A 25,445-nucleotide genomic window follows, 5' to 3' on the forward strand; every position below is an offset into this window, starting at 1 on the left:
CAGATAGATAGATAGATAGATAGATAGATAGATAGATAGATAGATAGATAGATAGATAGATAGATAGATAGATAGATAGATATTCCCCACATTTTGTAAGGAGTAAATGAACAGCAAATATTAATTTGGCTGAACCATTCTTTTAATTGGCCTTCCAGGCCCATCTTGTACAGTAATTAGCTTTTGGAGGAATAGGCGGATGCTTTTTTAGCCTTTGAACAGGCTCTATTAAAGCCTCCAATCCTCTGGTTATAATGCATAGATCAAAAGCAGGTACATCAGCAAGTATAATAAAACTAATTACAAGTGACTGGATACCAAACAAACGAGCCTTTCTACAGGAATTACTTGTGAGCTTCCCTATTTTCAATCTGTTGTTCGTTTTTCTTTCCTTCAAATGTACCGTAGCTTTGAAGCTCGCCTTGAACTTAGGAAATAAAAAATGCAGGATGAATAAAAAATAATAAAAAAACAGTTCAGTTCAATTATACATTCATCTGCCTTTCTCCCCTGGTCTACATCCGTTCCCAAGTTGGAGGAAAGGAGGAAGAGGATTGTACAGGACTGGATGGTCAATGAACTGTAACAGCCTGCTACAAAACATTAGCGCATTGGGACATAAACAATGTGCATCTGGGACGTATGGGTTGCAAGCCTTGTCTGGATCAGGAACTGCCCGGGTTCATCTCCACCATTGCCCACAGCATGCCAAGAGAGCACTGTGTTCCTCCACAAGAGAAAAATGGCTGATTTGCCAAAAAGATGGCCTCTTCACAGATGAAGTATAATCAGCAGCATGGCTAGTTCATAAACCGGCATCAACATCGAGGGCTTTTAGCTGGAGATGGATAATTCTGAAGAGGGAAGTAATAGCGGCTTGGATGGAAAAATGTTTGCAGCAGAGGTTGGCGATTTTTGAACACCATTAAAAGTCATTATGGGCTAAATTGTCAGGAGGAAAATTTGCTTTGCTGCCTCCTGTGTGGTTAAGTGTGACCATCTCTGACCCAGTCAATGATTTAGTCAATTATATATGAGGGTAATATTATTGTTCTTTGTTTGGAATAGCTGTAATTGAAGAAGACAAGATAATGAGCTCAGTTCGCAAATATTTTTTTAAATTTGTAGAAAAAAAAATAGATTATTATTATTATTATTATTATTATTATTATTATTATTGTTGTTGAAATTTAGGAAACCTATGCCATCATAGGGAGAACATGCAAACTCCACACAGAAATGCCAACTGGCCCAGAAAGGACTTGAACCAGCCACCTTTTTGCTGTGAGGTGACAGTGCTAACCACTAAGCCACCGTGCCGCCCCATGGAACCCCATTTTTAAATCTCTACAGTATATATTTTGCAATTTATTTGCATATTAAGCTCTTCTGGAGTCAAGGAAAGGATATTAGTTAAAATATTATACAATAATAAAATTAATATGGCCTCTCATTTAGCTACCTTTCTGCTGTGCGAGTGGCTCGGAATGCTTTTTTTTGAAATACACACTGAAATGTGCTACAAACATATAATGGTGTAATGATGATAATGCATTCCTACGTTTCCTAAGCGTGAGCCTTTCAATTTGTGTATTGAATTTGTGTAATGCATTTTAAATTTAATATAGCAACTTATACAGCATTACAATTAGTATGTAATAATTTAGCATCTTACATTTTAGATTGTAATAATAATATATTTAATATTACATTTTAAATTAAATATTGCTCCAGATATGCTTCCACGCAGGCTGATCTAGTGTGTTTATAGCATATTGGTGATTGACAGATTGGAACTGCAGACTTAGTTCAGACGACAGCACTTTGGCTTTTTTAATTAACATCCTCTCTTTGACTCCAGAAGAGCTCAGTCTTGTCCCAAATTGCAAAATAAATACTGCAGAGATCTAAAAATGGACGTAGTAGATGAACTTCCACATTTTAAAGCACTCATCCGAAATTGGATGGGTAAAGCTTTAGCACAGGGACCCATAGCTAACTAAATGCACCCCTGCTGAAGAGTAGGCTACTGGCAATGATTCAGTCAAAAACATTATTTCATCCAAGCTCTATGTACTTTTCTCTCTGATTATGTCTTTTTTTCAAGGCAAGAAATGCTCCACGTAGGCTGTCTTGTTCTTGTCCTGCAAAATGCGAGTTCAAGTTAATCTTCCTGAATAATGAAAAGAGAAAAATCATCGCTAAAATTGTGGGCTGCTTTGTCTAACTTGGCGCTGTGTGTGGCTCTAGGGATTGCCAAGGTCTTGTGGTTCAGCAAAAACATACTGGGTAAAAAAAAAAAAGAGATTCTCTGACCCTCAGAGTCGTGCCGCCCCACTTGACTTTTCACTTGGAAAGTCCCTTGTGACCTTGATCGGTGGTAGGAGGTGAAGAGACGGTGACATAATGGGTTTGAACTGTCAGATGGAGGATTTATATGGCTGGCCATTCTCTAGAGAGAAGGTGTATTTCCCAGTGCTTTCTTTACTCAGTGGGCTGTATCTTGAATGTTTGGGATTACCCACTAAATGTTTCTATTTGACAGCCATTGTGTCCATGCTTTCTTCTGTTAAGACTGTCTTTGTGCCTACATCATCTTGCTCACTGTAAAAGCACATGTTGTTTTTTTTTTTTTTTTTGGTTGTTTTCAGGTTGAATCCCCACTGGCAGTGGAGGCGGTACTGGGTGAAACGCAGTTCTCTGTGGTAGACGAGAAAGTGTCTATAGTGGAGCTGCGTGTTCATGCCATCTCAGGACTGGCACTTAATCTTCAACCAAGCCCTGGAAACAGCCATACCATGGTTGCCAAGGCAACTGGACTGCAGACTCTCTCCACTCTTAAGCAGGTATAGTAAAGCCCTCCATTGTTTTTCACACCTTCCACACTAAATGACACAATGTTTTGGGATATTGCTTAATGAGTATGAGCTCTATTTTAATGATCTAAGCACAAAGTCTAAAAAGCATGACCCAAAAGCATCAAGGGTGTGTCCGAATCCACCACGACAGAAAAATACAGTTTGCACTCTGGCGTATGGTCTAACCGGGTTGAGCTTTTACTCTAAATCAGTTATGTTGTGTGTTTTAAGCATAACTTGCAGTAAACCAATCAGAGTCTCATCTTCCATTCCTTTTAGGAGTCAGTTGTCACACATTTGCTATTTACATGGTGGATTTTGTAAGTGGAAAAACTGAATGCTTCACTGGAAAAAAAACGGTTAAACTGAGCATCTGCAGCTCAAGGATAAAGAACGAGCCTCCTCCATTTGGCTTTTTACTTTCTCTTTACTTTACTTCTACTTTCATGGAGTAAGGAAACGGTAGAAACTCACTTCACTAAAGACATCCATTAGCCTACATATTTAATTTTGTGGAGAAGGCATGGAGGCAAGAAAAGGCATGGAGGAAGTGGTTTTTATATTTATGTAGAAAAAAACTTTGACATGTTTTTTTTTTTTTTTCATCAAATTGGGGTTGTGCTGGTCTGAAAATAGCAACAAATCATGTCATACACATCTTGCGCCTTATTGTGCCAGGTGTATGATAGGGCTCTAAGTGTCTAACCAGAATAAAAAACCATCGTCAATATGCGTATTATAGAAGCTGATAGTATAAATGTTAACTAAATAAAATACTTTATTTTGTATACTTGGGTTTCGCTCAATCGGTTTGTGTTGGGACAAGAAGGAATTCAGTTAATTTATTAGTTTTTACAAATTTAAGTGAATTGGTGTCCCCAAAAAACTCAATAATTAAGTTGTTTCAGGTCATTGTTACATTTTTGAACAAACAACAAACTTTTTTGCATGGTTTTGCCAAGGCAACTAAATAAGGTTTAACTAAAGTCTAAACACTAAATCTGAAAATTACAACACAGGCTTATATGAAATACATGCTTTAGCCTACCTTTAAAAAAAAAAAAACACACAAAAATGTACAGGTACTTGGACATAAACAGTACATTTGACAGCAGTTTCTACCTAAAATCTGCATTGTATGCACTGTAAAAGGGATTATTAACCTTAAAAAATTGAGTAAGCCTGTTTCCTTATGGGAGAAAGTTGACTTTACTTGAGTAAACCTGTTGTAACTTGAAACTTTTAAGTTGATTTAACTTCTTTTATTTATAAAAATACACATAGTTCATTTACTTTCAAATTTTCAGACAACAGGTTTACTCACTTTTAAAAGTAAAGTCATCAAACTGTTTTATATGCAACAGGTTTACTCACTTATTTTAAGTAAGGTCAATTAATATTTTTTTACAGTGACGTTTACTAGGACATATTATTAACAAATAAAGTATTATTTTTTTAATTCAGCTCTTTGCACAACAGCAAATAAACACCATAAAACAACTTAATGCTATCAATGAATTGTAACTGAATACATTTCTTTCACCTATAAATATAACTTTTTGAGATGCAGAGCACTCAGGTTTGAGTTCGTTGAAGCATGGTTCCACCAAAGTAATGCAAAATGATGTGGTCACAGTGCACTTTTCTCTTTTGGTTGCCTTTTTAAACACTATTGGTTGGGTTTAGAGAAGGGTGTAAGTCAGTGGTTTGCTATCTAGCTGCCCTCCCTTCTCATGAACATTTAGGCCAAAACAACAAATCTTACCCTAAATAATGTATTTAAGATTTAAAAAAAAGTAAACAGCACCCCAATTGAATATGTTGTCTAAAATGGGCAACAAAACATACCCAAAGCATAGTAGATAATGTTTTTCCAAAAATGTAAGTAGAGGAACGTATTTCCAATGAGCCTGGGCTGAATAAATACAATTAATTAAATACTACATAGACAAAACGATGTATTTTGTTGCCTATTCACATTTTGAAAAGTTTTTAAATAGTTATGAAGAAACAAAGCCCTGTTTATTAAAAATCATGTTGCATGATTAATTAAATATAAATAATAAATAAAATAAAAAATAAAAAAGGTTTAAAAAGGTTTTGTAAAAAGCTTTATAAAGCAGTGCTTCAACTAGGCATAACTACTTGACAGAACTTGGATTTATTATGTAAATTTAATTGGTTCTGATATATTATAGAATAGAACATTAGGCTAACTTTAATAATTAGGCATAAATTACTACGGTTTTCTTGTTCATTTAACAAATAGCTTCATGTTCCATTTACTTTTAAATGGTCATGCCAAATTACACTGCCTAACAAAAGCCTTGTCGTCTATTTAAGTTTTAGGAACAACAAATAAGGACTTCACTTCTAGTTGATCATTTGATATCAGAAGTGGCTCATGTTCAATGCCTCCTCTGCCATCTTACCCCAGACATGCTCAATAATGTTCATTTCTGGTGACTGGGCAGGCCAATCCGGGAGCACCTTGACCTTCTTTGCTTTCAACTTTGATGAGGTGGCTGAAGTAAGAGGAGAAGCGCCATCCTGCTAAAGAATTGGCCCTCTCCTGTGGTTTGTAATGTAATGGGCATCACAAATGTCTTGATACCTCAGGCTGTTGATGTTGCCATCCACTCTGCAGACCTCTCGCATGCCCCCAAAACTGAATGTAACCCCAAAACATGATTTTTTTTCTTCACCAAACTTGACAGATTTCTGTGAAAATCTTACAGGTTCTAATAGGTCTTCTGCTGTATTTTTGATGATTGGGATGCAGTTCAACTTTTCCAAATGATCAACTAGAAGTCATGTTATTATTTGTTTCTCCTACATCTAGGATCAATGACAAGACATTTGTCAGGTAGTGTAGTGCTTAATATAAGTAAACCGAACACATTATTTTTACCAGTGTTCACAGTGTGTCCAGCATGCTTGCAGAGAGAGCTCCGCCCCCACACACACTTCTGATTTGAAGTGATATTTTATTGATATGTCAGGTCTTGTGGCAGGGCAACTTCTGATTTGGACTGACAAATTGGCCATTGCTGGTTTCATATTGCATCATGTCATGCTAGAACACTGTATTATTCCAAACCCAACTTCTGGTAGTTTTCAATTCGAGTGTTTGCAATTGTTTTGAGTCAAGAAGCAGGTCATTTATCGCCTACACAGCACACAATCGTATATATCTTCACGTAATTGTCTGAATGTGGCGATATCATTCATTATCATACAGCTCTCCAAGCAAAAGCTGAAACCTTTGCCCTCCTGCAACAAATTATGCAAGTGACATTTATGAAAATTCCTCTTTGTTGCTCAGGATGATTCAGCTTCAGAGTTAACACAGACCGAACTTAGCCTGATATTGATGATTCGAGTCTCCATGAAGGTTACACAGACCATGGTAAATTAGCCTCGATGCAGTCTCCCAGCCAGCCCTTACTGCTTTAATAAAGGCTTGTTTGGCATGCAGACATATTCAGATGTCCTTTAATATCAGCACACCAAATGAGCAGGCATCTCGCTTAATAAGAAGCCACCGCCACTTCTTTTCTCGAGTGCCATCAGGGGAGCTCCGTGCATTTGCTGCGTAATCTTTTCAAAGCATTAATTGGAGCACATTCGCTCGCATTTTCCTATGCTACCATGCTAATTTATACCATGTCTTGGGCAGGTCACGGAGCCCTGCCGCGAGAGCTCAGGGCTGTTTTTTTTCCTGCTCTGTACTTAGCCTGTGACCAACATTCAACATCAGACGAGGGTGGCTGCTTTCAGTTCATGCATTAAAATCCTGCCGTTCTCCCCCGCTCTCTGCCTTGCCACCTTTGCTTTTAATTAGCGTAATGTATCAGCTTGAGTGCTTGTGGAGACTGTGCTATAAACATCACTGATGACCCTCCTCCTATACTGCTGCCTCTCCATCATTTCATTCTTTCAGCACTCTTACCTACTTTACCTTTTCGGACCATTCATGGCTTTTTTCTTTTCTCTTTTTAGGCTGTGGCATAGCTGTATTATATTTTTTTCAGGTAACTTTTGTATAGTGTAAAAATAATTGATTGGTTGGTGGTAATAGTTAATGCAACAGGCGTCCATGTACAATACTGCCCCCACAGGCTCATTGTGAAAATGTACCCCCGTATACATTTCAGGAGAGCGCGAATTATGTAGCCAGAGCTATGTAAGGCTGCATTTAATTATTAAAATGAACTTTACTGGGTGGTATGATGCCACAGACGGCTTCTGTTTCTTTTCTTGCTACCAGATAATCCAACCCAGGCTCATTGTGGAAACGTAGCCCCGCAGACATTTCTGCAGACGCGAAATACATCCCGGGAGGTACGTTCTTGAGCAGTTTTTGTTTTCGTGGATCCGCAAGAGGCTGATGTGTGCGCTTTTTTGCGTCTCGAACGCCTCTGGGGAGTGCGGGCCATTCGCACCCACGCTGTTCTCTCGTGAAAAGCAGCTGGAGGCCGCTGTGGATCGACCGTCCGTCCAACTGACTGGCTGAACGACTGAACGATTGACTGGGTGGCCTGCCAATCGGCCAACCCAGCCGCCCTCCTCTTCCTCCTCCTTCCCTAAACCCAAGCGATGATTTACAAAAGCCGTCCAGAAAAAAAAAAGCAAAAGCCCTTGTCTGATTTTGACTGCGTTTTCAGATCTCGCCGCATTCTCGCCCTTATTTTTTGGATTGTGTTTTTCATCTTACCTGATTTCTGGAACTGCTCTTCTCCGGACCCAATCCCAGTCGTCCCGGTGGCTGGCTCCTCCTCCTCCGGGCCTCCGCTCCACCGACGTAACACTGCGAGCTAAGCGGATAAACTGGTTGCAGTGGGAAAGCCCTCCACACGGAGGTGCCGTTCGCTCGAAAAAAACAAAACGCGGCCGTACGTACCTCCAGCCACGTAAATCGCGGTCTCCAGAAATGTCCGCGGGGCTACGTTTCCAGAATGCTCTCCTTTATTTCGGACACTGCTAGAACAGCTTCTCTCCCATGGTGCACATCAAAACTGAAAATTCTGTGCGACTGCCACAAGGGAGCTTTATGGCCCGCCGCGTCCGTCTGACTTGAGACACAGTGAGGCGTTTACTGTGATGACTGAGTTCAAATCCGGCAAAGAACGTTTCCAGAAAGCTGGTAAAACAAAAAACAAAAGGCAAAAATTCAAATAAACAAGTAAATACAGGGTGAGAACGTGGTAAGATTTGAAAACGTGGTATAAATCAGGCCGCCGCAAGGGCTTTTTCTGTATTGCTTATGAAAACACTATCAGTTGAGTTTAAGAAAGGAGGAGGACGGGTCAGTCGGTGCATATGAAAACCCTCTCAGTTGGGTTTAGGGAAGGGGGTGGATGGGGTGATCGGTCGGTCGGTCAATTAGTCAGTCGACTGTGGCCTTTGGTGGATTTACACTAGAACAGCAGGCACAAATGGCACTCACGAAAGGAATTTGAGATCTGAAAAAGCATACACAATGCCTCTGATGGATTTGTAAATACAAAAACTGCAAAAAAAACTTAGCTCCAGGGATGTATTTCGCAATCTCCAGAAATGTATACATTTGAATAAAAAGCCTGGGTTGCATAATAAGGTAATTTTTTTGTTCCTAGTTTTCGCATGTTAAAAAATAAATTCGATCTTTGTTTGGGACAAATTTTTTGCATATGAATATGAAAAAAAAAAAAACAGACACGAAATTTTTTTAGAGTTTACTGTGCAAAGCTAGAACTTAAGATATAATAACTACCCCCAGCTGGGTGGAGTTTGCATGTTTGCATAGGTTTCCTCCGGGTGCTCCGGTTTCCCCCAAAAGTCCAAAGATATGCGCTATAGGTGAATTGGGTTAGCTATATTGTCCGTAGTGTATTTGAGTATGTCCTGCTCCTCCAGGTTGGAGGTTGAACTTTGGGATAAGACCCACCTCGTAAAAAATTTGTTGTTACAAAACACCAAAAAGGTGTGGCTAAATATCAACTTCTATATAAACATCCTTGGGAGTAAAATAACTGCCCATTAGCACTCTATTGAAAGACATTATTGAGCAGTTTATAAATACAGCTATGTATTCTTGACCTTTAAGCATGTACAGTATGTTATGTACTTAATGATTCGTTACTAAATTAAGCATTGCATTATTTACAAATCCCTTATTTAAGAATAATTGGGGGTTTTAGATCATTCAGAATTGATTGATGAACTATTCAAATGAACCTTTATACATCTTATTGTTCAGGTATATAGTAATGGATATTCTATATGTTAATAAATGCTTTTTTAACACAAAACTTATAAACATTATACATTATACATCAAAAACTTATACATTTTTGCAAGCTCATCTAAAGTGACAACAATTTATGCTTTGTAAATATTACATTAATGACAATTTAAGGTATGAAAAGTAATGTATATCTGAACTAAAAGCCTTGAGAAATCAATTCTGTTAAACTATTAATCATTGTTAGTTCAGGATTACATTGTGTAACGTTAACAAATTGAAGCTTGTTGTGTAAAGTGTTACTGATTTTCCTGCTCTGTCTTTTATACTTTAGATGCCCCTTTCCTTTGTCTTACCAGCAGCCTTAAATAATTGATTTTGCTGTTTGCTGGAGTAAGCGATTATTCCAAAGTTCCAAGTATCCTGGATGCAAGAGCACTTAGTTTCTGTAGTTGGCTACTTACAATGAATTTAATATTATCTTTAGAATAGATTTCAAACACTTCTTAGAGTTAGGAACTTAATGATAAATCCATCCGAAAGATGCATTGTCATGTCCTGAAGACTGAAGAATCAAGGGCCATCCATGATTGATGTGATTTTATTTAGTGACTACAGTGATCTCGAAAGGTCCACGAGGACAACAAGTCGCCTTCAATGTATTATTCAGATCATGCAATTTCAAAGACTCTTTTCATCTTGACAAGCAGCGTTGACAGAGCTTGAGCCCGAATGTCAGAACAACCTTGAAGTTAGTGATGCCACAAGAGTTTTTTTTACAGCTTCACAACAGGCTGTTGCTGACTGGAGGCAGATAAATACTTCTCATCCTGAATATAAAAAGCAGAACAACACTTCATTTCTGACTAAAAGCACTCTGGTAGAGTGGTTTCATTTTGTCTGCCTGCCAACAGGTGTAAGGTGTTGTGCTGTTCCTTTAGCAGAGAGCAAGAACAGGAAGGCAACTGTCAAGCTCGGGCTTGTTTTGAGGTGACAAGAACACAAGCATCGCGCAATTGCCACTTCCCCTCAGCCAGTGTTTCTAGTGGTCAAAGCATGCAAGTCTTTCTGATGTTGCCTGCTCAAGACAGGTGTCCTGTATGGACCAGTGAATCCATGCCAATAAGGGTTTAGAGGAAAAAGGAGCTGAATTTAGCAACATAATCAGTGTTGGGCAAACTAGGTTTACTGCATTTCTCAGTACACTGTAAAAGCCAAAAAGTTAAGATAACCTAAACCATTTGCAAGGCAAGGCAAGTTTATTTATATAGCACATTTCATATACAGTGGCAATTCAAAGTGTTTTACATAAACAAGAATAAAAGAAACAAGTAAAATAAAAATAAAAACAAATAATAAAAATAAATAAAAAAAAACATAAAAACAGGTAAAATGTGATATAAAAGAATGAAGAAGAAGAGAAAAACATAACAGTGCAATCTGTTGGACGCAGCACAGTGCTCATTCAGTAAAGGCACAGCTAAACAGATGTGTTTTCAGTCTTGATTTGAATGTGCCTAATGTTGGAGCACATCTGATCATTTCTGGAAGCTGATTCCAGCAGCGGGGGACATAGTGGTTGAAAGCTGATTCACCCTGCTTTGACTGAACTCTAGGAACTTCTAGTTTATATGATCCTAAAGATCTGAGTGATCTGTTGGGTTTGTATTCAGTGAGCATATCTGTAATGTATTTAGGTCCTAGGCCATTTAGTGATTTATAGACAAGTAATAATACTTTAAAATCTATTCTGAATGTAACTGGCAGCCAGTGTAAAGACCTGAGGACAGGTGTGATGTGCTCTGATTTTCTGGTTCTGGTCAGAATTCTGGTTGCAGCGTTCTAGATGAGCTGCAACAGTCTGACTGTCTTTTTAGGAAGACCAGTGAGGAGTCCATTACAGTAATCCACCCTGCTGCTGATAAAAGCATGAACAAGTTTCTCTAAGTCTTCACTGGAAACAAAGCATCTGATTCTTGCAATGTTTTTGAGATGATAGTATGCAGATTTACTTACTGCTTTGACATGACTATTGAAACTCAGATCTGACTCCAGAGTCACACCAAGATTCTTGACCTTATTTTTTGTTGTTTGACCCTTAAAGCCAAGGTACGCATTCATCTTGAGAACCTCATCTCTGTTCCCAAACGCAATGACTTCAGTTTTTTCTTTGTTTAACTGAAGAAAGTTTTGGCACATCCAACTGTTCATTTCATCAATGCACTGGCAGAGGGTGTCAATGGGGCTGTAGTCATTAGGCAGTAAGGCTAGGTAGATCTGAGTGTCATCAGCATAGCTGAGGTAGGAGATTTGGTTCTTTCTCATTATTTGGCTCAGAGGGAGCATGTAAAGGTTGAACAGGAGAGGTGCCAGAATCGAGCCTTGTGGGACTCCACGTCATTGGCGTCCACACATGTCATTTGCAACAAACCATTTAAGTTCAAAAACTAATCCTAATGAGTACTGTGAACTTAATCCATTTGAGTAAATAAAGCAGTTTGAGCACAGTAAAACCCAATAAATGAAGAGAACTCAAACCAACTGAGTACTGTAAAACCCAACAAGTTAAGGCAACTCAAACCGTTTGAGGAAACCGATTGCTATGAACAATTTGAGTTAAAGAACTAATGTATATAAGTATGCTGAACTTACTCCATTTAAGTTCTAGTAATGAGGTTTTTAATTAATGAATAGAGTAGCTACTCTATTCTTTGTACAAGAATATTGTACAAAACCTTTGCTTTTGAAAAGTGTTATGTTGCTCTCTCTTTCTCTCTGTTCTTGGTTTGAGGCAAAGGTGTCCAAACCTGTTTCTTGAGGGCCATATTCTTGCAGAGTACACCTGTAACCCTTATTTAGCACAGATGGAATTGTTAAAAAAAGAGGTGTGTCCAAAATAGCATACTTATGTACTATTTTATGACATTTTGTAGTATAAATGTTATGCATTAACAAGGAAAATTATAAAAAAATGAAGAAGCGCACTTCAAATACCCAGATTATGCAACTAATAAAAAGTGTGGAAGGTTCAACACTTCATATTGTTACAGCTTTTTTCATGTAGATGAAAGGGTGCCAATGTTGGATTGCTTCCATTTATTTTGTGGAAGCAAAATTCTTCTATATGATTTTGAAAATTTTGCTTCCCCAAAAAAAATAAAAGTAATCCAACCTCCCAGTGGTGAGTACTTTTGTACTCATTCCAGGTACTATTTTGGTAGTTTGGGCCTTTGTTTCACTAAATTGGCAATTATAAAACATTGACTGTGTAACTACAAGGTTGATCATATAAGTGCATAATGTACAAAATGTGGCTGCTATCTCTCTCCCACTCTCACATGGTCACCCACTGAAGCTAAGCAGGGCTGCACCTGGTTAGTACCTGGATGGGAGACCACATGGGAAAGCTAGGTTGCTGCCGGAAGTAGTGTTAGTGATTTTGTCGGATGTTTCGTTAAACCGAGGTCGTTAAATATTCCAGGATGTCCATCGAAAAAGAGTAGCCCACTGTCCATCATGGTCTTCTTACCATCCCCATATCATAATTGGCTTCATCACTCTGATTCCTTTCCACCAATCAGCTGGTGTGTGGTGTGCAGTCAGGGGAAATGTGGCTGCCGTTTCATCATCCAGGTGGATGAGGAGATTCCCCTTAATGTGTAAAGCACCTTGAGTGTCCAGAAACACGCTATATGAATGTAATGAATTTTTGTTATTGTATAAGTGAATAGTATGTCATTTGGGATGCAACTTGGGTCCTCAGATTCACTAAAAATTCTGTTGAATGTTGCAACCTCCAGGTGGTGGTTTGGACCACCCAATTCTAGTTTTGTAACTATCTGCCAAAGACACAAAGGTATTTTTAATCTCATCTGGAGATCACTTTCTACTTGTGTGTTGTGTGTGTGTGTGTGTGTACTGACACATAACTGTGATATGTTGCTTTTTGTTCTTTGCCTTTTTGACTGCCAGAGTGCATCACAGGCACCGAAGAAAGAGTTCAATTACAGATTTTCTTTTTTTATATGGTGTTTAAGTGTTGATACTCACAATGTCTTTTGTTTTGTGTTTATAGGAGGCCAGCTTTTCCATCTGGGTTTACTACAGTGACAATACAGCAGCTCCACTGAGTATGTATGATCCTAAAGACTACAACCTCAATGGCACTTCAGCGGATGATAAGGTGGTCACGGTGGCACAACAACCCCAACAGCGGTGGCCAGTCATCATCGCTGAGGGTGAGGGCACAGGAGACATAGTTCATGTGGAGATGACCATCTCTGAAACCTGCCAGAAGACCAAACGTAAGAGCGTAATTGCTTCATCTTCTGTGTTTGTCAAAGTCCGATTTGGAACAGATGAAGACTCTGAGGAGGATATGGAGATGGAGACTGAAATAGACACTAGAATGCCTGCCAACACAAGAAGGCCCGCTATTGATTCCAATGTGGGTGGTGCAGGGTATGAACCATCTAATGAGCAACCCGCAAGTGTACCCATTGATTACACAAACTTCCCTACGATAAGCAATCCGGAAGAACCAACTGAAGAAGACGAAGAGGATGATGAGTTTGTGCACAGTCCACGTAGCATGACTGACCTAGAGATCGGCATGTATGCTCTTCTTGGGGTGTTTTGTCTTGCTATACTGGTCTTTCTTATAAATTGTATCGTGTTCGTATTGAAGTATCGCCATAAGCGCATTCCTCCTGAAGGCCAAGCCAACATGGACCATTCCCACCACTGGGTTTTCTTGGGTAATGGGGAACCCCTGCGCACCCAGAGTGACCTCTCACCCCAGACAGTAGAGAGCCCAAGCAACACTTTGGAGGGGGTTCAGACTTGCTGTCACGGGGACCACCACAGCAGCGGCAGCTCTCAGACCAGCGTACAAAGCCAGGTCCACGGTCGAGGAGATGGCAGCTCTGGAGGTTCCACCAAAGACCATGGAGAGGACGCCAGTTCACCAACCTCTAAACGCAAGCGTGTAAAGTTCACCACCTTTACTCTTCCCACAGAGGATTTACCCTATAACTCCATCCCCATTGCCAACGAAGAGGACATTCAGTGGGTATGCCAAGACATGGGTTTTCAGGACCAAGAGGAACTGCACGACTACATGCGCAGGATAAAGGAAATAGCCTGATCGGGCTGTAAGCTTTCTAATTTTCACTCTATAGGAGGTACCCTTCACAAGAAAAACAACCAAGGCCTAGTGTCCAGTTTTATTGGGGTTTTCTGCACAGTGCCGTTTCCCTTACACATTGACACTTGTACAAACTAAAAACTATTCATGACGCTGCCAGGGAAGCCAAAGACGAGTCTAAGGGATTCAAGTAAAAATGGCTTTAGCGGTGTGTATGATTGCTGCTCAGTAGGAGAGAGTGTACAATCTTTAAGGGAAACATAGTTTCAGTTGTGAACACTGATATCAAAATGGATTCCTGAAGTACTCAATCATGTGTGGGTCACCCGGTTGTGGATAGGATATTTCTCAGAGGAATGCCTGGAGTCTTGGCACTGTGTCCATTCTTCTTCTTCTACTTCTACTTCTTCTCTTTTTTTAATTCAACGGATTCTTCTCCAACAAAGAGGCCTTTGAAGTGCAGATTCTACTTTTGTCCCAGATTTGTGTTCGAGATGGATCATTTTCATGCCATTGTTGATAAACCTGACACTTAGCCACAAACACTGACAGGGACTTTCGTGAGAACGTGCCATGGATTCTTTGTCAGTATTGGAAAAGTTGAATGGTTTCACCCCCACCCCACCGCCCCCTCTATTCAGCATTATCTCAGTTCAGCACATGCCTTGGTTGTTGAATTAGTTATTCGTATGTCTTTGGTATTTCGTTCTCATTCTCAGTCTGGATGCCACCTCAGCTTCTTTCACTGTCTTGGTTCAATCAAATGCCTTATACAATGGATCTCAATAGTCACAACCTATCCCTGTGTTGACACCACATTTGTTCACATTGGTAAGGGCCAAAGCAGGGGCGACTCTTCAGATGTCTGAATCCCCAATTGAATGCGTGTCAGCACAGGGAAGGTGGGAGCTTGTACATTGTGGAGTTAGATATCTTCTCCAGCATTCCTCTGCATGAATGGAGACTTGGAGGCACAATTAACGCAATTTTGTTTCTTTTTTACTTTGTATATGTTTGTATTGTGAGAATTATCTAATCATTCATAAATAGAGGACATATCATGCTACCATGCATTACATGCATGTGCCAGACCCTCCCTCCTGTGTACATACCATGTTCAGTACAAAACGATTGCTGAAGCTTAACTCCATTGAGGAATAGGGGAGGCAGATGCCATATAGGGACTCGGCAGCTGGATACTTGAATCTCAGTGAGGCTCTCTTTTCTCTTTTTCTCACTCTTTACTGATCTCACCGTGAATTCCCATCCAGGTGGTAACAGAGTTCTCTGGTAAGGATAAAATGCTATGCAAACACACTGGAGGGGCTGATTATTGCGGTTAAGTAAATCCGCCCCAGACATTGCTATAGCACCATGATTATTTCCGTTAATATACCAAGGAATATCTCAAAGCTAGTTGTAACAATGTAAATTGCAGGTTTTAAGATTAGTTACAATTTGTATTACATTTTGAATCTCTCTAGATTTGTTTAATAAAACGCCACAAAATGTGGCAGCACAGTAGGTGGAGCCCAAAACTGTTAACGATTAGGTAGTTTAGATAGGGTTACACTGGTAACGGGTCTGGAAGCTTTTTAATGGTGGGGCACAAAGAATTTATATCTGTATTGCGGCTGACCTGTCATGGGTTGGTTTCAGGGTTACGGTCCCCCGGTTTCTTCAGGATGACTAAATTCACACACTGTACTGAATGCTTATTTTCCCACTGTGCAGATTTGTAACATGCAGGATTTACCCTTAACTTTATTTGCTTTTAATAGTCTTATAATAGTCATTTTCCTGTAAGCAGGAGGGAATGCCTGTATTTTGTGTCCTTGTTTTATAGATTTCATTTTTATATTTTATTTTTTTTAAATCACCCCTTAATTTATTAAGGGGCCCTTTGCACTCCAGATATGGTAAGAGTCACAGAGAACGGAAGGCTGACACCTCTCCACTTTTCTCCTATAATTTGTAGCCCCTTTCACCCCTTTGTCAAAGGATATTTAAACCCTCAATCATGATGTGTGATGAAATGTTAATTGATCATGTACCATGTCAAGGTATTAGGATGTGAATGACATTCGAAGTGTTGGTCAGAGATTAAGTTTGACCCACACTTTGCAGATACGGAGGCTCAGAACTGAATGTAACTTTTTCAACTGTACCTTGACGATCAAAATAAACTGAATTTCCAATGTATTATTAAGGTCTTCTGATGGGGTACAGGCTTGATACGCCTACTAGCAAGTTTCTGGTAGCAGCTCATACACTTTATTGGTTTGTTTGTTTTCTTTCTAAAGTTATTTTTCCATAGTGTAACACCTCCATCAGGACTTTTATTTTTTAATCTTCTTTCTACAGATGTATGTATGTACTTTATATGAAATAGCAGTTGCAAGATCTGTGCTTTCATTTTTCTTTTCTTTTTTCCAGAGGAGCTGCTACTAGGCATTTGCCTTGACCACATGCTGTGTTGTGGTGTAGATTTGGGCTGTACTCTATGACCTGCTAAAGCACGGTACTGACAGCCATGTGCTGCCACACCCTTAATGTACAGAGCACTGTTACAACATCCTGTATCCTCCCTAAAAACAGCTGTTGTATTTCCCTCCTTATATGTAAGTACTAAAGAAAATACAATGCATAATGTTTGGTGTCGTGTCTTTTACTTGACAATGTGCTCAGCATCTCATTGTGCTATCCAGACAATACAGTAGTGGTCTATGCTGTATAGCAGTACATTTATCAATATGGATTTTTGTTGTTTGTAAACAATCAACATTCAAAAGAAATGGAGGGTAGATGGTCCATTTTACCTGTTTATTTGATAATGGCAAAGTTTTCCTGTCTTAGTTTGAAAGCTCATAGATTCACTGTTTACAATAAGAACATAAATATAATGTTTACAATTTATTGAGGAAAAACAAGTGTGCTTAAATGTGTTGAGTGTGCACTTGTTGTGTACTTTAGTATTTTAAAAATGTATGCAGAGTAAAAGTTCAAGATGTAATATAGTACTTGTAAAACAAGCTAAGCTTTAGCAAGTAGCCTGTTAAGAACCTGCTAAACCATGCTAGTAGCATGCTAAAACAACAATGTGCAATCAATGCTTGGAACAATGCTGGGAACGTGCTTTTAATGTGTTAATTTAACAGTATATATTAACATGCTCATGGTAGTAACATGTAAACCATGTATACAATGTTAAATTGTGTTAGCAATGCAATAAAGCATGTTAAAATCATATTAACAGCATTTAAAACATGTTAACAATGAAGTAAAATGCACTAGAAAATGTAAATTAATGCTAGTTTAGTGCAAAATCTTGTAAGTAGGATGTTCTAAATAGTGTTAATATGTGAACACATTAAATACATAATCACAATGTGTAAATCATGATAGGAAGATAAACGAATTCATGAAGTTAAACTAACAGAGTTAGACATGCTAGCACTATACTAAATGTAGTAGAAACATGTATGCTAATTCATGTTAGCCATGTGCTAAAACAGGACAAAAGCACGCTAGTTACATGCTTATTCTTATTTAGGGACATGCTGCAGAAAAACAAGCTATAACAACTCATGCACATTCTGAAAACTTAACTCTATACATTTCTAGAGAGCACCCAATATGCCCCAGGAATTGTTTTTTGCAATTTATTTTTTTTTGTGAATCCACCAGAGGCCGCTGTGTACACTTTTTCAGATCTCAAATTTCTCTCGTGAGAGTCATTTGCACCAAAAATCCACCAGAGGCCGCTGTTGACTGACTGAATGACTGACTGATCGACTGACCCACCCTCCTCCTTCCCTAGACCCAACCAACAGTGTTTTCAAAAGCACAGATTAACCCGCCCACCCATTTCCCTAAACCCAACCGACAGTTTGGACAGTCTGATTTTTACCACGTTTTCAGATTTACCACATTATCACTATAATTTACTTCTTTATTGAATTTTTTGGCTTCTGTTTTTGTCTTAGTTGCTTTTTGTAACTGTTCTTGACTAGACTCGAACTCTGTCGTTGTGGTCAACTCCGCTGACGTACATGGCAAGCTAACTGGACAAACTGATGACAGCGGGAAAGCCGCTCAAATGAAGGTAAGTGGTCAGCTGATAAGCACAAAAAGAAACAGTCCCATACCACTCCATTGCGTTCCTTTTTAAAAACAAAATGCACCCAAACGTACTTCTAGCTACATAATTTGCGACCTCCAAAAATGTCTTCAGGGCTACGTTTTCAGAATGAGGCAATGTTGAGCTAGAAACATGGTAAAAACTAAATAATGTGCTAAAACCCTTTAGCAGTGCGCTGAAACATGCTAGAAATGTTCTAGCAAAATGCTAAAAAGGTTGAAATTGGTTTAAATGTGTTAGCTAATTCAACGAAGCATAATGTTAAGCAACACGGTAGTGCTAACAACATGTAAACCTATATTAGTAACATGTTTAAAATGTGTTAGAAATGTACTAGCAACATGCTAATTGATGTTAACAGTGTTTAATCAGGGACTAAGCTGAAGGAAAGTGAGTGTGCTAAACATATAAAATATATTAAATTTAGCTCAACTTCTATTTACTTTACACAAGTTTAATCTTATTTTGCTAAAATTATTCAAACATCCAGGGCTTTTCCCAAATAAGCTTTACCAGTTACTATGAAAACATTTAGTTTAAATTAAAAATAGAAATAGTTTGAAATACTTTAAATACAAAAGATATAAGTTTTGACCTATTTAACCCATAACTTTTGACTCATTTAAATAATACATGTGTACAATTTTGTATTTTGACTAACACCTAGGAGGAAAACTTTACAAACCATAATCTAATGCAAGATTTAATAGATTCAATCAATTTTTTTTCCGAACAGGGGTTCATGGTATGTTTATGATGTATTATACACAGACAGGTGCTTTAGAATAGCTAGTGCTTAGGATTCTTTGCTTTATATAATTGCTTTTACTTCCATCATTGCTTTTGCAATGCCAGACTAACACATATCCACTCTAGAGGTTAGTAGTAGGTAAAATGAGAATAACAGCCCCCTTCATTGCATCTGTGACTGCCTTCAAGGATGTACACTCTGTGCTTAGGCCTCCCATGGGAAATAATGTGGGTTTTCAACATTGACGCAAAAACTTCCTCACTTACAGGTTTTGTTGTATTGGGATGAAATGCGAAAGTTCTAAAGTATAGTTTCTGTTGGCATACATACATAAAAAACAGTGCACTTGCACCTCGTCTATATCTTAGTGTCACATTACACAGTGAAAAAGGAGAGAGAAAATAAGCAAAATATGAAACATGACTGTTAGTAAAGTACATTCATGTTAAATGCTTGTAAAAATGGTTATTTGGAAATTTCTAATTGGGGATGTCTGTCCTGTAACATGATAAACAGGATAGAAGCATGGAAGTAACATGCTAATTTGTGTTCATGTTAAATGTCCTGAATGCATCATTGCATGTTGATTCAGGTTAACAATGCTATCAATGTTTTATAAATGCTACAACAATCGACGTGTTAAAACCGGGTAGATGCATAACAATGACGTGCTAATTGACAGTATGTTAGCAACATGTTAAATATCCAGTATCATCTTAGCAGTATATTGATTCAGGTTAACAATATGCCAGTTATTTTATTGAACATAAGCTATGCTATACACAGGCTAATTGCAACCTGCCAACATATTATTACATATAAGAAACTCAACTTACAAATTATTGATAGCCATGTGCTAAAACAGGATAAAAGCATAGTACACACATGCTAATTTGTTATCAGCATGTTAAATATTCTAAGTACATCTTAACATGTTGATTCAGGTTAACACCCTGTAGAAAAATCCAGCTTAAACCAGCCTAGGCTGGTTGGCTGGTTTTAGCTGGTCGACCAGGCTGGTTTTAGAGGGGTTTTGGCCATTTCCAGGCTGGTTTCCAGCCATTTCCAACCTGGTCTTAGCTGGTCAGGTTGGAAACTGACCAGCTAAATCCAGCTAAAACCAGCTTGACCAGCCTGGTTTAAGCTGGACATAGCTGGTTTTGGCTGGGCTCCCAGCCTGGCTAGGCTGGTCAAGCTGGTTTTAGCTGGTCATCTCCCAGCCTGACCAGCTAAGACCAGGCTGGAAATGGCTGGAAACCAGCCTGGAAATGGCCAAAACTCCTCTAAAACCAGCCTGGTTGACCAGCTAAAACCAGCCAACCAGCCTAGGCTGGTTTAAGCTGGATTTTTCAGTAGGGGCACTGAGCTAAAAATACCAAAAATGTTGTATAAATGCTAAAACAGGCTAATTTATGCCATCATGGTGTTGCAGACATGTACATACTAAACAAAACATTTGCCATGTTAAAACTGGGTAGAAGCATAAGCATGACATGCTACTTTGTTAGCAACATGTTAAATATCCTGAAATAAATGTTGAAAACAGGCTAATTTATGCTAGCATACTGTTTAAAATGTCACAATTCAGGAAACATGCCATCAGCTTTCAAAATTAATGATAGCCATGTGCCCAAACATATGTTTGAAGCATAACAATACGAGCATACGAGCATACAATTAGCATACAAATAGAAGCATAACAGTAACATACAAATCCATGCTAGCAACATGTTCAACAATGTTTTAAACATGCTATGTGTTATGTGGTAGAATAAATGTTAAAAAAGGCTAATTCATGCTAGCATAAGGTTAAAAATGCCACAATGCAGGAAACATGCTAAAAGCTTGCAAATTAATGATAGCCACGTGCCCAAACTGGAAAGAACCATGGCTACTTCATGCAAGCAACATGTTAAATGTCCTAAACTTCTTAACAACAGGTTTAAAATATGCTGACAATGCTAGTGGTACAATAAATACTAAAAACAGGCTAATTCGTGTTAGCAAATAACATAATACAAAACAACAAAACACTAAATATGGTATAAACTTGCTTTTAACATGCTAATTAAAGTTAGCCATATGCTAAAACACTATAGAAGCATAACAGTAACATACAAATTTATGCTAGCACATGTTAAATATTCTGAAAACATCTTAATAACTTGTTGATTTGGGTTTACCATGTGCTATCCATGTTTGTAGCAATGTGTTAGAAATGCTAACCATGCTATCCATGTGCTAAAACAGGATAACAGTAACATACAAATTCATACTGGCAACATTTTAAACACGCAACATAAAACTATGTCAACATAATAGAGATTGGAGACTACTTGTGTGGGACATAAATAATCACTCATACCCTCTTACATTGCTCTGTTTCTCTGGGAGGCTGCCACATAGCGTCTGTCAAAAGCTCTAAATCACGCTGCAAACCTATTGCACCATGGGGCAAATCGGTAAATCTTCGTTAAGTAAAAAATAACTTTCTTCAGCACATCAGTCTAATTGGTAGCAACAGTAAAAAACAAAGCCAATGTCTTCAATTATTAAACAGCAGCACATAGGTGACTGTAACGGAAGATTGATATTATTAAGCTGGAAAACGTGAAGCGTATCACTCCCCAGGTATGTGTACTATGGGAACAGGCATCAGCTGGCAAAGTATAGCCTGTAATATAACCGTGCAATGTTTCTAGATATTTCATCAGCTGGGAGTTGTCAGGAATGTCACCGCTTGAAGCCACTCATAATTAAAAGGTTGGGAGTTATCGCACATCACAGTCTTGCCAGCATTTGATGGAGTGCGGAGAGACGTTCATTTGGAATGCATCCTAATTGAAAGCTTTTATTGAAGAGATGAATTAAAATGAAAAATTAAAAGAAAGCGAGCAAACACTGCAGAGTAATGGTCTTGTTTTAGTTCTGGGCGCTTGTATATATGTCATTATGATTTTTTAGTCCTCCTAATAATGATTCACCTGCTATGTGACCGGGTAAAATTTAGTTTTTCAATTAGAATAAAAAGTCTGAGTGTAACTCTTTAACATTAATGCAATTTTTCAAACGGAGATTTGGAGTGGCCCCAGGGTCCGCTTTAGATTTTCTTCAGAGGTTCTTTTTCAGACTTCTATTTGCTTTAGTGCTCTGCAAAGTTTCAACATAAATAGTGTCTAAAATTGATTTCTTCTGTTTGGCATATTACACACACTGTAAAAAAATAACTGTTAATACTAATAATAATAATTCCTTACATTTATGTAGCACTCTCAAAGTGCTTTTACAAATTGGGGGTGAATCTAATCATCCACCACCAGCGTGCAGCATCAACCTGGATGATGCGATGGCAGCCATATTGAGCCAGACCGCACACCACACACCAGCTGATTGATGGAGAGGAGACAGAGGGATGAAGCCAATTATGATATGGGGATGGTTAGGAGGTCATGATGGACATAGGCCAGTGGGCAGATTTGGCCAGGATGCCGGGGTTAAACCTCTACTCTTTTTCAAAGGACATCCTAGGATTTTTAACGACCACAGGACCTTTTCAGGACCTCGGTTAAACATCTCATATGAAAGACGGCGCTCACTGAGCAATATACTGGGGTGTTAGGACCCACACAGACTGCAGGTTGAGCACCCTCTGCTGGCCTCACTTACACCACTTCCGGCAGCAACCTAGCTTTGCCATGTGGTCTCCCATCCAGGTATTGACCAGGCGCAGCCCTGCTTGGCTTCAGTGGGCGACCATGTGACGGTGGCAGAAAGATAGCTGCCAGCGATAATTAACACAACGTAAACAATTTTTGTAAATTCCACAGTATTTAACTGTAATAGGGTTTCAGGGTAATCAGGGTTTTTGTACCATAATTGTAATGGAAGAAGGCTGGCAATGAAGTTGCCGACATGTTTTATATATGCAGCTTATTAAGGAGTAGTCATGACGGCAATGGTCAAGAACAGGGACAAACAGGAGCATGTAGGTAATCCAAAGCGTAGTCAGAAACAGATGAACGGTCAGGCCAGACGGCGAGCCACAGAAACAATAAACTAAACAAAGGGTCAAAAACACAGCAAGACAATCACTCAGCGATGCAATCTCAGGCTGTACTCACACTAGGTACAGTTGCCTCAAACCGGGCCAAAGCACGCTTGTCCCCCCTCCCATCTCCCCCGACGGCCTGCGCTCACACCACAAACGGGCCTCGGCACGCTTACGTCATCGCTGCTGCGCTTTTCAGTGAGAAGCGCTCTCTCACTCAGCAGCACAGTGGAGGTTACTCTAGTTATATCCTTTCAGTCGTTTGATATGCCGTCAAATATTTCGCCAAACAGTCCTTAGGAATGCGGGGACACGCAGTCAGATATTTCGCCGAACAGATCCGCCACTATTGGCGCTCAAAAACAATCATAAAGCTCTCGTGCTGCAGGAATGAGGAGGTCTGCTGAAGCCGCGCAGCTGTCGTGCAGTGAGGAATTCTTGTCTTTAATAATCTACGGCAGTTTGCGTTCACTGAACAGTAAGAATGATTAATAAATCCATATGAAACAGCCCTGTAAAAGTCACGTCTCGCTTTCAGTTTCGGGCTTTGGCGCGTTTTGCACTCACACACAAGCGTACCGTGCCAAAGCCCAACTACGCTCAGGCACACCTCTTCCTACCGGGCCAGGGCCGGCCAAGTAGGGTTAGGGGCGGGGTTTGGTGTGTGCATTAAAAAGCATTGGATGCAGCTCAGATTGCACTGCACCAGGTCTGCATCCAGACCCCTCTCGGAAAAAAACTTAAAAAAATCACAAAATATGGAAAATTGCTAATTTACAGATATTCTTACAGTGTTCAAAAAGGTAAAATGTACACATTCTAATCAGCTGTAGCTTAAAATTAAATATCTAAATCATAATTATTCATGATAAACAAACAACAGGTCATGTCATTTATTTATAGTGTTCACAAGGTCAATTCTAAAGATAATAATAACACATAGAAACTTTTTTTTATTAGCCAGTGGTTTACTGAACAAACTGTTGGTCTGTATTTAAATACAGTTTATTTAAATCTATTAAATAACATATGCTGCCAACACATGTTTATTTCTGTCTAAACATCCAAACGACATATAATGTCAAACTATGACAAATATCATTAAGGGTCACATTTTAAAGCTATAGTTAAAACTTGATAATCAAGACATGTTGGAGAGGTGATTAAGATCCCATAATGCAACTTAAAAGCTTAAATAAACACAATAACATACAAACATTTTCTGTTAACATTCTCACAACTGTTCATAAACAGATGTTTTTACACACCTCAGCTAATGCTGTAAATTATATAGGGAGCTTTTTTACTTTGCACATTACTACAATATTAAAGACATACTGTAGCCCAAACTATTGAATATGATAGCTTTTTATTTTTAGATATGCTTTCAAACTAATGAGGCACTGAATGACTTGCCTGAGGTAAATGAAATGCTGCAGACGGATTGTTTACAAGCTGTTTTAATGGCATCTTTCCATTGTTGAAACTGATTGTTGAAGCAATGAGATGCAAGATGTTTGTTTCATGCTAAAACTAGACTTTTTGCTGACGTGACGTTGCAATTTCACTGTCACACATGACAAAAAAAAAATAGAAAACAGCTCTGACTCTATTTTGTATATTATTAGCACAGGTTTTTCTTCATTGTTGCCATGTCACACCATAGGACATTTAGGGTACAATTAAAAAAAATAAAAAAGTGAGAGAATCGATCAAGTTAGTGACCTCTTCTTCTCATACATCAAACTTTTTTTCTTTAAAAATTATTTGAAACATTTTTACTGCTTATGTCAACTACCCATAAATGTAGTAGGAATACTTACAATGTATTGTATACAGACCAATTATAAATATGATGGTTTGTTAAAGGTATACACATGCATATCAGAACCAAAACATAAATAAAAATCTAAAACAGTACAGAACATCTTACTTATCCTAACATGTTAAAAATGGTAATAATATGAAAGCCTTAGAAATATATCACACTATGTTATATTATAAGATGAAGGAATTTGGGTAGCTTTTGGTCAACCTGAATAACCTGAGAGGAAAAAAATATTCTGAAACTATAATAAAGTGGAATTAAATAGCTTTTACAACGCTAAATTAATGTCATGTAGGACTTTTCGCCTTGTTTTGCAGCAAAATACACACACAAACGCACGCACACACACGGGCATCTGCTGCGTAAAACATCGGCCGAAATAGTTGGCGGTTCATTCTGCTGTGGTGACCCCTGATAAATAAGGGACTAAGCTGAAGGAAAATTAAT

General features: G+C 38.7%; 1 protein-coding gene across 9 annotated transcripts in view; it reads left to right on the forward strand.

Annotated features, from left to right (window-relative positions):
- The window catches only part of tmem132e (transmembrane protein 132E), a 1,112,950-nt gene extending 1,096,073 nt beyond the window's left edge, over nucleotides 1-16,877 (forward strand). For 8 of the 9 annotated variants that reach the window (XM_073950677.1, XM_073950678.1, XM_073950680.1 and 5 more), the window contains 2 exons: nucleotides 2,652-2,846; nucleotides 13,160-16,877. In XM_073950677.1, coding sequence (XP_073806778.1) covers nucleotides 2,652-2,846; nucleotides 13,160-14,230 — 1,266 coding nt within the window. In that variant the 3' untranslated portion in view covers nucleotides 14,231-16,877. The remainder of the gene's footprint in view (nucleotides 1-2,651; nucleotides 2,847-13,159) is intronic. The other variant, NM_001302234.1, reaches the window with a different exon arrangement.
- The last annotated feature ends 8,568 nt before the right edge of the window (nucleotides 16,878-25,445 follow it).

The sequence above is a fragment of the Danio rerio genome, chromosome 5 (genome assembly GCF_049306965.1).
Source record: "Danio rerio strain Tuebingen ecotype United States chromosome 5, GRCz12tu, whole genome shotgun sequence".
Lineage (NCBI taxonomy): Eukaryota > Metazoa > Chordata > Actinopteri > Cypriniformes > Danionidae > Danio > Danio rerio.